The sequence below is a fragment of the Helicoverpa zea genome, chromosome 10 (assembly GCF_022581195.2).
Source record: "Helicoverpa zea isolate HzStark_Cry1AcR chromosome 10, ilHelZeax1.1, whole genome shotgun sequence".
Lineage (NCBI taxonomy): Eukaryota > Metazoa > Arthropoda > Insecta > Lepidoptera > Noctuidae > Helicoverpa > Helicoverpa zea.
Genome location: NC_061461.1, coordinates 3,334,827 through 3,347,374, shown reverse-complemented (window position 1 = coordinate 3,347,374; position 12,548 = coordinate 3,334,827). Strand labels below are relative to the sequence as shown.

At 37.0% G+C, this 12,548-nt stretch overlaps 1 protein-coding gene across 5 annotated transcripts in view; it reads right to left on the bottom strand.

The window, feature by feature from the left end:
• Positions 1 to 66: 66 nt before the first annotated feature.
• LOC124633646 (5'-3' exonuclease PLD3-like) overlaps positions 67 to 12,548 on the bottom strand; it is a 54,631-nt gene continuing 42,149 nt past the window's right edge. For all 5 annotated transcript variants that reach the window (XM_047168932.1, XM_047168935.1, XM_047168936.1 and 2 more), the window contains exons 9-11: positions 2,810 to 2,949; positions 2,511 to 2,676; positions 67 to 1,691 (exon numbers count right to left, since the gene is read on the bottom strand). In XM_047168932.1, the coding sequence (XP_047024888.1) occupies positions 1,413 to 1,691; positions 2,511 to 2,676; positions 2,810 to 2,949 (585 nt within the window). In that variant the 3' untranslated portion in view covers positions 67 to 1,412. The remainder of the gene's footprint in view (positions 1,692 to 2,510; positions 2,677 to 2,809; positions 2,950 to 12,548) is intronic.

Below are 12,548 nucleotides of genomic sequence, written 5' to 3'. Positions count from 1 at the left end.
AAATCTTCTTTCAATGTAGGTCAACCAACAATTTTGTAGTAGTGGTGAGAATGAAAGAAAAACAACTGAAAGTAATAACTTTTTATTTTTTAAACCCATCTTTAGTTATTCAGCATCGATCACGCGTTTTATCATTGAACATAATATAATCTATTGCTTTATTAATACATATTAGTTTAAATAGCCAATGGAAATAATATTAGATCCTTCATAAATGAAGTATTCAAGTCTTTAAATATATTTATTGACAACATCGATAGCTGATTAAAATTTCAAAAATACAATAATAATTCGATTGAATATTTCAAATACATTATAAGTAGGATTTGCTACATAGAATTGATATGTATAATAAATCTATTGCAACCTACTTTACCTACTGAAGTATTTTTTCAACATAATCATTAGTCTTAAAAATATTTGGCGAAATATTTGATCTGTAACGCCGAGGGTAAGTACATTTTATTACATTTATTGGATTTTAAGGATTACACAATTTTAGAAAGGTTCGATTAATTGCATTAATTTTAAAGTCGATAGATAAAGATAGTTTACTCGAAGTACTTGTACACACGTTTAGTGCTTTCACAAAAGGATTTTAAAGCACATTATTATAATCCTAATACGTCAAATATTTAAAAAGAGATGCTCTAGCATTTTTCGTAAGGTTTAAAATGAATCGCATTTAACAATGCTTGTTAAATGCGATTCATTTTTTTGACTTGTTCATTTCGTACCTTTTACATTAAAATAGAATCACAGTGATTTCGTTTGCTTATTGTTACGAACGTTGCCAATTTTATATAGGTATATTTTTATTGATTTTAATATACATTTGACTATTGAATCGTACACTTATTTACATGCGAATGTATGGATTACATAATACTATGCTACCCGCTTCTGAAATACATTTTCTTAGTGTAATACAGTAAATGTAAATCTAAAAAGATATAAAAATCTACTTTGACATACACTCGAAGATTTCATATATTCGTCTCTCGAACTACGAAGGCACAGTCACACTATATCCAAATTTAATTTTATTAATACTTGAATATCTTACACCTAAGTTTCATTTTTTTTTAATGTACTGATAAATTGCTACTGAGGACAAAATGATAATTACAACAAGCTGGGAAACAATCGAGAATTGTTTGAGATTTGGTTAAGATCGAGACATAAGAACCAAGTTCACATTTACTTAACAATTATTTTTAACGAAAAAAAAAATCTTCATAATTACGAATTTTTTTTTTGGAAACCGACTGAAATCACGATACAAACCCAACTAAAAAAATCTTAAGAACGCTCTAAAGTACGTAGGTATACCTAACAAACATTAAAAAACGACACACTTTAAACAACAAGGAAGGAAGATATTTTGACATAATTTAATATAGCATCGTACGCTATAACCGTCTTAAGGGGACCGCGTAGGGAGAGTTCCAGTCTCTTTCGAAGACTTCTTGAAGATCTTTCCTTATGTCTCTCGTAAGATTCTGGAAGCTTCCATCATGAGTCTGGTCTTGGAATACGAAGGCGACGCCGGCGGTACTTATGAAGTAATCTCCGGACCAGTTGGATGTGCCAATGTATGCAGTACGGTCAGTCACCATGTATTTATTGTGGTTCACTCGCCCGAAAGGAATCTTGTCTTGTTCTGGTGTTGATGGGACTACGAAGCGTTTCTGTGATTATAAAAAGATTAAAAAGTTAGAAAAATATAATATTTATTTGCAATATGCAACTGTAGAATAAATCATTTTAAATATTTACATGATGAAAGGTGTGTAGGAACATTTCGTTATATCTGCGCTTGCGCATCCTAATACGTCACAATGATCTACGTGTTTCTTTTTTTGACTGTGCCTACTAAAGAACAATATCAGACGTCCATAGTAACTTAGGCTCAATAAAAATATTTCATGGACAGTGAAAATTCTTACAGTTTTTTGTGTAGTTTAATGTCAGAAGCTTTTCTATGTTTTCCACTTTTGCATTGAACTTCTCAAAACCAAATTATTCAGACATTGTAAATTGGAGGTTATTTTTACAGAGTAAATTAAACAAAAAATATACAGTAATTGAATAGTTTTATTCGTTTTCACCATACTCATTAACATCATCTTCAATTTCGTTATATTCGTTGTAGTAAAGAACTTTATGTCCGTGAGAATTTAGTTTTAAAAGTTGATTGGGCCGAAACCTGACATTGTTCGGAAGGTTCGTTTGTGGATGTACCTGGCTATGCTTTGATGCCATACAATAATAAAAAAACAAATACCCATTTTTTGGTGGGAAATCGTCAGATGACTCCTCCCGCTGTGGGTGCAGAGGGAGGGAGTTGGTGTCAGACTCTTACTGACTGAAACCCATCCACCGCGGTAACTCGAACAATCCTGCAGCCCCAGCAGGCTTTGGCCCTAGTGGGTCCCACTGGAGTTTCAAGTAGATACCCTAACTGAGGTTTCAAGTATCGTATTATTTTAGGTAATATAGTCACTTACCACTTGTAGATCAACTCTGGGGTAAGCCTGCGACAGGTCGGTGAGTGAGCGGAGGAAGTAGTCCTCTGAGGGCGCCGAGTGTTTCCACCAGCTGATCAGTAGCTTTACCTTCACTTTGTTCTCTAGAGCCGCCTTGCGGATCGCGTCGTCTATTTTAGGCCAAAATCTGCGAAGTAAGTGTTTTTATTTATACTACTTATATTAAAGAGGTACCCAAAACTGCAAACATGGGTTTTATTCTAATTCGAAAACGAGCGATGTCTTTGTGAAGGTGAAGAAGTCTATAAGTAAATACTTACGACAGCTTATGCGTGAAGGTACACATAGGCTCGTACTCCATAACCGAGATGTAGACAAACTCCTCCGCCGACTCGATGATGGACACGATCGCGTTCGAGTCATCCGTGCGACCCTGCGGACTTAGCGGCGGCGGCGAACTCTGCAAAGAGTATAGAAAATATTGTTAGCTGCCAGTGGTTACATAAAGGGCAGCAGAGACGAGCGACCATCGACACCCCACCATTCAGTCGTGTATCTCTGCTTGGAGGATTCCATTTTCGAACGTCATTGTGACAAGACATGTCACAATGACGGGAATACGATTTTGCCGCGCTTTGGAATATTTTTGTTCAATCGTAGTTGATTTTCATGTTAAAACTATTTCTTGTTATTTCCTTGTTAAATAAACCTGCTTCTGGTTCTTAAAAATAATCGAGTATTCTGACGATCAAAATGACCCTTACGGTGGAGGAATTATGATAAAATCTGTTTTACTTGTATATGTACCTACCTATGTGTTTTATCTGTAAAATAAATAGGTAGATATGTAACCTAACATATGATTCTCTGCTACTGCGAACTTGTACAGACCACGGACTTTACACTTCCACGGAGAAAAACTTCAAAGAAGTTTCAAAACCAAAGAATTAAATCGGATATTGCGTTTAAAATAAAAATATATTATCTGCTGATTTGAGCTTAGTTATTTTGATTTCCTGATACAAAATAGTTGGTTAATCCTTAAAAAGAGTAATTATTGATCCATAACACGGTTTCAAACAACGCAGTCTAGCCCGACTACCATGATAAACATCGGCTATCGGAGCCCTATTATATACCTACACGCGCAGTTAATGCGTCGCACCAATAGGCATGATGACAGTAATCAAAAATCATTAAAATAATATATTTATTAAATTAAACTTGAAGCTTGGAATATAAAACGCGCATTGTTTTCTTTATTAATAATGTGATTAATATGTATTTTTATAAAATAAAATTACCGAAATAAGGCAATCCGCCATGATATCTTGAACACCAATCAGAGCTCGTGACGTCATTTCTCAAAACAACTCGCGCGAAAGCGCGCGAACGTCACATTTCGTTATTGTGAACTTCCACTGCGATCTTTGTTTTTAATTAATTAATTGTTTATAACACGAGTTATGGAGCCCGGATTTATCAAGGCAAACAGCGCTAATTTGCCTAGAATTGATATCATAATGCTGGGAAAGTTTTTGGCATCAAATAAAGATTTTTGTTCAGCTGAATTTAGAAATGTTAAAACTTCCATGTAAGTATACTAGTTTAATTAAAAAACAATGAGAGATGAAACCTAACCGCGAAATAGTTATTTACATTATAAACTATGCTAGAATCTAGAGAACTACGTAATAACTTACATCAAAGTGATCTTCACAAAAATAAAGTTGTACCCTGGGCAATATTGCTTTTGAATATCGCCTTGCAAGTTTTTTTATTGTGAGGAACGTACACAAATAACTTATCAGGAGTTGTTTTGGATGAGTTCTTACTTGGTCCCCCAGTGACCCCACAACACCTATGCCCTTTCGAATTCATATTTAATAACACAAAAAACTTAATTATTGCACTCAGCGTTGTTTACTTGCGTCTTGTAATTTCAGTCGTGACGTCACAAGTGACACCATGACACTGACAAGCGTTTTCGCGCCGGATTCAAAGTGGACAGAGAAAAATGCAATTATTTGATAAAAAATCTTCGCATTTTCTTAAAATTAATAATTTTTCATATAAAATAGACGTATACCTACATCATACAAAGGAATTTAAAAATTTGTCATCATGCCTATTGTATACAGTCTACAGCCAACTAACAGCACGCATTTTGAATAACAAATTACTGGAATTGGAATTACTTGGAACTTCAGTTGATTGTCAAATTCAATTGAAAATGTAAACAATTAACTAAAAAGTCGGAATTGATTAGAAACTATTCTAGGACACGGTGTCATCAGGTTTTCAGACTGTTGGAATTATAGGTATGCTCCGGTGCGGCAGTTGCTCCGATAAATACAAGAAAACAGCGAAATAAAGCTTGATTTACTTATCAACTGTTTGTTTTGAAAATATAACTATTATTAGGTACGGATAAACCATCATTACTTAGTTGGATATAGATTCTGAAAAAAATATTAAAGCTAAAAAGGTGTAGTGTTTGTAAGATCGAGGTCATTACTTGTTTTTCCAAATATTTGATAGATGAAATAAAAATAACTGTAGTTAAACAAACATTTATTCACAACAAGACTTCAAATCAAGTATGAAACGAGTTTCTGATTAATAACAGGTTGGATATTAACTTATAGAAGTACCTACGTACAATTTCTATAATAGTAGGTACCTATATTGTAGGTAATGCTCGAGTTATTCCTAACAAATGTAAACGAAAAGTAGGTACAACATGAGTTTTCCATTATTTACAAAATAGGATCGCAGAATTGTATGGAAAGTTTAGTCGTAGTAGTATGCAATTATTTGTAACATTATATGTATTTTAAAGCTGCATGCGTGAGTGTATCTACACAGAGGTGTTCAGACGTCTGCGTCTTCTGAAGTACCACCTCCAATGTGCACGCGACGAAGGACTAAACATGACGAACGCGGCCTGAGGTATCAGCCTGTTATAGAAAAACGGGTCCAGTGTGTTTGCACCAAAAAATAAACGCGTGAATGCCCATAGTAACGTTCCAGCATCACACAATAACGCAACTCCGACTAGCGCCACTACATGACCAAATTTTCTTTTAGATATACTTCTTTTGAAACACGACATTACAGAAACTATTACACTTATAAACAATGCTACTTTAAGAAATAATATAAAGAACAAAGGAGATAATCCTAAAGGTGCCGCATCATCGAAATCTAAGCGTAAAAGAATAGAAGTCGTCACATTTATTGCTTTAACGCCGATGGTCAATCCGCACACAAACATTGTGATGATCAGTTTATCATTGCTTACTTTACCATTATAGAGCAGCACCAGCCTAAAATACGAGATAAAAGATGATGCTAATGACCAAGCCATAGTTAGCAGAAAGATAAAGCTGGTGGGTAGCACGTACAGGATACTACCGTCAGACAGGAACCCATATATGAACAAGTGTAGTGTGCCCATCGTGACATGGTTGACACTGACATAGTTGTCTAATGTTCGCCATCTCGGCAAGATCCACCAAGTCGTCCACAATGCAATAACGCTCAATAATGACACAAAGCAACCCACAAGGAAAAACAGCGCTTCTGCTATTGACTCTCCCATTTTACTGTACCAATGCTGTATGACTGAACTGAATAATACGCTAATATCAAGTACGTAATTTGTACATAAATATAAGCTATTATTCATATCAACTGTAGTGGAAAGATATAGGTCATTAGTAAAATGCCACCAGATAAAAACGCTAATGAATTTCCTATGGTCACAAAAAGGACAATGCTATTCTTTGTATGGAAGTTGGGCTCAAGAGTTGCCCACAGTAACTGCATAGTGTATTATGTTCCATAGGCGTATAATAAGTCCCAGACCGAAATATTTCGAAATCTATCCCAGGAGTGCTGAGAAAAACCGGTTTGAATCTTATTCAATATTACGAAAAATATTATGCTTACGAACCAACTATTATATATTCCACTTTTATTACCTTAATTGAAATGCATTATAATATTAATCGACAAATACGATAAGATGATAGAAATAGGTATTGAACGAGAATTTTTTTTACCGACTTCAAAAAATGGAGGAGTGTCTCAGTTCGTTTGTATTCTTTTTACGTAAGTACGTGCATAACTCCGTCGTCGTTTACCAACCGATTTAAACAATCATTTTATTGTTTGAAAGGATTTACTTTCCAAATGGTTCCTTTGTTATTCGGTCCAGGGTCTGGTGATAGAAACCTTAAAACAATAGGGAACTCTCGGAAATTGTAAGCACATATCGAATAAAAACTTGTCATTCGGGTATATGTCTCCGACACTACTAAACAGTGGATGTTAAGACCTGACCTGACGATGGAGACGACAGTGAGACGAGGGAACTCCTCAACGGTATCTATTTACTACCTCGTGTTCGAGCTTATTTTATTCGTCTTGATAAGATTTTTTCATTGCCATTACAGATATTAATTGCATGACGCTACACGAACTTAGGACTGATTGTGGTAGATAGAGACTGAAAAGCAAGAGAAACAACTGCAGTTGCCTTTAAACGTCTATTTCTGTTTTTTTAGGGTTCCGTAGCCAAAATGGCAAAAATGGAACCCTTATAGTTTCGTCATGTCCGTCTGTCCGTCTGTCCGTCTGTCCGTCTGTCACAGCCGATTTACTCGGAAACTATAAGTACTACAGTGATGAAATTTGATGGGAATATGTGTTGTATGAACCGCTACAAAAATATGACACTAAATAGTAAAAAAAAGAATTGGGGGTGGGGCCCCCCATACATGTAACTGAGGGATGAAACTTTTTTTTTCGATGTACATACCCGTGTGGGGTATCAATGGAAAGGTCTTTTAAAATGATATAAAGTTTTCTAAAAAACATTTTTCTTAAAGTGAACGGTTTTTGAGATATCAGCTCTCAAAGTCGTAAAAAGTATGTCCCCCCCCCTCTATTTTTATAACTACGGGGTATAAAATTCTAAAAAAAATAGAGGTGATGCATGCTAATTAACTCTTTCAACGATTTTTGGTTTGATCAAAGTATCTCTTATAGTTTTTGAGATAGGTTGATTTAACTGTAATTTACGGAACCCTTCGTGCACGAGTCCGACTCGCACTTGGCCGGTTTTTTTTTTATCCTAACAGTGAAACCACTAACTATCTGAATGTTATTTCAAGAAAAGAGGTTGTTAGGTTTGTGGCTGCTTAAAATGGCTTGCTAACAATGGCTGGCTAACATTAGAACCGGATATTTATATTTTCTCGAGACCTCTGGGACCGATTTCAAAAATATTTGGATTCCGTCTTAAGAGTGAAGTAAAGAACCGATTTTAACCATTCCCACTACTGGGCAAATGGCTTGGGCTTTGTAAAGTGACTGTTCAAGTTGAACATTAGAACTGGTTTTTCTCGGGACCTCTGGGACCGATTTCCAAAATATTTGGATTTCGTATTAACAGTGAAGTCAAGAACCTATTCTAACCATTCTCACTACTGGGCAAATGGCTTGGGCTTTATAAAGTGACTCTTCAAGTTTGACATTAGAACCAGTTTTTCTCAAGACCTCTGGGACCGATTTCCAAAATCTTTGGATTTCGTGTTAACAGTGCAGTAAAGAACCTGTACGCGACGATAGCTCAGTGCGATGATTGTATTAGATGATTCGGATGATAAATTAAACTTGGTGGACTGTATAAATGGTATAATAAAATAAATGACTGTTACAATATTAAACGCGACGGAAAATAAGAAAATGCGTAAGCGCAGCCGTGCTCGGAGCGGTGCAACAGCTGACTGCCGTGAAGGGCGCGCGGGGCAGCCGGCGCTCGTCGCTCGTGCAGTCGCCGGTGGCTCCACCCGGCGCGATGGTATTGAGTATGTGACTCAACAAACCTATTTCGACCACTTTCACTGCTGGGCAAATGGCTCAGGCTTTGCTATGTGACTATCTATGGAGAACATTTGAACCGGTTTTTCTCGGGACCTCTGGGACCGATTTCCAAAATATTTGGATTTCGTATTAACAGTGAAGAAAAGAACCTATTCTAACCATTCCCACTACTGGGCAAATGGCTTGGGCTTTATAAGGTGACTGTTCAAGTTTAACATTAGAACCGGTTTTTCTCGGGACCTCTGGGACCGATTTCCAAAATATTTAGATTTCGTGTTAATAGTGAAGTAAAAAACCTATTCTAACCATTCCCACTTCTGGGCAAATGGCTTGGGCTTCATAAAGTGACTGTTCAAGTTTAACATTAGAACCGGTTTTTCTCGGGACCTCTGGGACCGATTTCCAAAATATTTGGATTTCGTGTTCAGAGTGCACTATGGAACTAGCTGGAACTACTCCCACTGCTGGGCAAACTTTGAGCCCAGACCCTGGCATTGTCCTTTGTCAAATATCAAAATATGTAGAATCAGATTTCTTTATACCTACCAAAACAGCCGCCGTAGCCGATAAATCGACTAGGACATAATCATCATCATCATAGTGCCACCGCGGCATGAGTGCAGTTGACAGCTAGCGGTTTTTAAGCGATTGTAGAGCGATTTGTACCATTGAATGAACTGACTAATTAATAATAGCTGATAGTAAACTGCACTAAAAAAACAGCCAGACTGTAATCAATCAGGAGGGGTTTGTGCAGAATACATAGCAAGCAATCCTTAGGATTGGTTACTGGTGGTGTCTATTTAGAAGATTTAATCTTCTAAAGGACAATGCCAGGGTGTGGGCTCAACCCCAGCGGGGCCCAGCAGGGCCAAGGCCTGCCGGGGCTGCGGGTTGTTCGAAAGAGATACCGCGGCCCTGGTACATAAAAGGCCTATGACGGAACACGACGATTTTAGTCAGTAAAAGTCTGACACTCCCTCACCGCTGCTAAGCCACAGCGGGAGGGGTCATTTGATGATTTTACGTCGATAAAAAAAAAAAAAAGGGTGTGGGCTCAAAGTTTGCCCAGCAGTGGGAGTAGTTTCAGCTGGTTCCATATTGCACTCTGAACACGAAATCCAAATATTTTTGAAATCGGTCCCAGAGGTCCCGAGAAAAACCGGTTCAAATGTTCTCCATAGATAGTCACTTAACAAAGCCTGAGCCATTTGCCCAGTAGTGGGAATGGTTAGAATAGGTTCTTTACTTCACTGTTATCACGAAATCCAAATATTTTGGAAATCGGTCCCAGAAGTCCCGAGAAAAACTGGTTCTAATGTCAAACTTGAACAGTCAATTAATAAAGCCCAAGCCATTTGCCCAGTAGTGGGAATTATTAAAATAGGTTCCATAGTGCACTCTGAACACGAAATCCAAATATTTTTGAAGTCGGTCCCAGAGGTCCCGAGAAAAACCGGTTCAAATGTTCTCCATAGATAGTCACTTAACAAAGCCCAAGCCATTTGCCCAGTAGTGGGAATTATTAAAATAGGTTCCATAGTGCACTCTGAACACGAAATCCAAATATTTTGGAAATCGGTCCCAGAGGTCCCGAGAAAAACCGGTTCAAATGTTAAACTTGAACAGTCACTTTATAAAGCCCAAGCCATTTGCCCAGTAGTGGGAATGGTTAGAATAGGTTCTTTACTTCACTGTTGTCACGAAATCCAAATATTTTGGAAATCGGTCCCAGAGGTCCCGAGAAAAACCGGTTCAAATGTTAAACTTGAACAGTTACTTTATAAAGCCCAAGCCATTTGCCCAGTAGTGGGAATGGTTAGAATAGGTTCTTTACTTCACTCTTAAGACGGAATCCAAATATTTTTGAAATCGGTCCCAGAGGTTCCGAGAAAACCCGGTTCTAATGTCCAACTTGAACAGTCAGTTTATGAAGCCCAAGCCATTTGCCCAGTAGTGGGAATGGTTAAAATAGGTTTTTTACTTCACTCTTAAGACGGAATCCAAATATTTTTGAAATCGGTCCCAGAGGTCCCGAGAAAAACCAGTTCTAATGTTAGCCAGCCATTGTTAGCAAGCCATTTTAAGCAGCCACAAACCTAACAACCTCTTTTCTTGAAATAACATTCAGATAGATAGTGGTTTTACTGTTAACAGGATAAAAAAAAAAAACAGAAATAGACGTTTAAAGGTAATTGTTGTTTCTCTTGCTTTTCAGTCTCTATCTACCACAATCAGTCCTAAGTTCGAGTAGCGTCATGCAAATCCTTAATGGCAATGGAAAAATCTTATCAAGACGAATAAAATAAGCTCAAACACGAGGTAGTAAATAGATACCGTTGAGGAGTTCCCTCGTCTCACTGTCGTCTCCATCGTCAGGTCAGGTCTTAACCTCCACAGTTTTGTGGTGTCGGAGACATATACCCGAATGACAAGTTTTTATTCGATATGTGCTTACAATTTCCGAGAGTTCCATAATGTTTTAAGGTTTCTATCACCAGACCCTGGACCCTGGAACTATTTGGAAAGTAAATCCTTTTAAACAATAAAATGATTGTTTAAATCGGTTGGTAAACGACGGAGTTATGCACGTACTTACGTAAAAAGAATACAAACGAACTGAGAAACTCCTCCATTTTTTGAAGTCGGTAAAAAAAAATCTCGTTCAATACCTCGTATTTGTCGATTAATATTATAATGCATTTCAATTAAGGTAATAAAAGTGGAATAGTTAAGAGTTCGTAAGCATATTTTTCGTAGTATTGAATAAGAGTCAAACCAGTTTTTCTCAGCACTCCTGGGATAGATTTCGAAATATTTCGGTCTGGGACCTATTATAAGCCTATGGAACATAATACACTATGCAGTTACTGTGGGCAACTCTTGAGCCCAACTTCCATACAAAGAATAGCATTGTCCTTTATAAGTAGTTATCATAAAGATTGGTACTTATCTACTAGCTCTCGGCGGAAGAGTGAGGATCGCTTTGCGCACTGTACACATAAGGCAATAAACCAATAAATCGCTTCTGCGCAGGTGAAGGTCAGGGCTCAATATCCTTGCCGATGATTTATATATCTATAGTTCGAAATCCGGACGTGCTACAGCAATTTCTATGAATTTGTTACTATCTTCCGCCCACGACTTCACCCGCGTGGTGTGTTGATAAAAATGCCTAGGTACATATTAATTCAGGGTATCACCTATCTACTTACCAAATTTCAACCAAACCGATACAGCCGTTTTTGCGTGAAAGAATAACAAACATACATCCAAACATGCTCGCGAATTTTCACATTTATATTGCCTAGTAGGACCTGGACTTTATTTTACCTTTACACTTATTTTGCCTTGGGGACAAAAATGCTGCAAAGTAATTTTATTTGATGGAATAAATAAAAAAATGTTTAGTTACTCAAACATTTATTCCTAACAAATGTAAACGAAAAGTAGGTACAACATGAGTTTTCCATTATTTACAAAATAGGATCGCAGAATTGTATGGAAAGTTTAGTCGTAGTAGTATGCAATTATTTGTAACATTATGTATTTTAAAGCTGCATGCGTGAGTGTATCTACACAGAGGTGTTCAGACGTCTGCGTCTTCTGAAGTACCACCTCCAATGTGCACGCGACGAAGGACTAAACATCACGAACGCGGCCTGAGGTATCAGCCGATTATAGAAAAACGGGTCCAGTGTGTTCGCATCAAAAAATAAACGCGTAAATACCCATAGTAACGTTCCAGCATCACACAATAACGCAACTCCGACTAGCGCCACTACATGACCAAATTTTCTTTTAGATATACTTTTTTTGAAACACGACATTACAGAAACTATTACACTTATAAACAATGCTACTTTAAGAAATAATATAAAGAACAAAGGCGATAGTCCTAAAAATGCCGCATCAATGGTTTCTACGCCTAATATAAATTTTGCAGGTATTATATTTAACACTTTGATGACGATGGTCAATCCGTACACAAACATTGTGATCATCAGTTTATCATTGCTTACTTTCACATTATAGAGCAGCACCAGCTTAAAGTAAGAGATTAAAGATGATGCTAATGACCAAGCCATAGTTATTAGAAATATAAAGCCAATGATCAGAATGTATAGGACACTACCGTCAAACATGAACACACAAATGACCAAATGT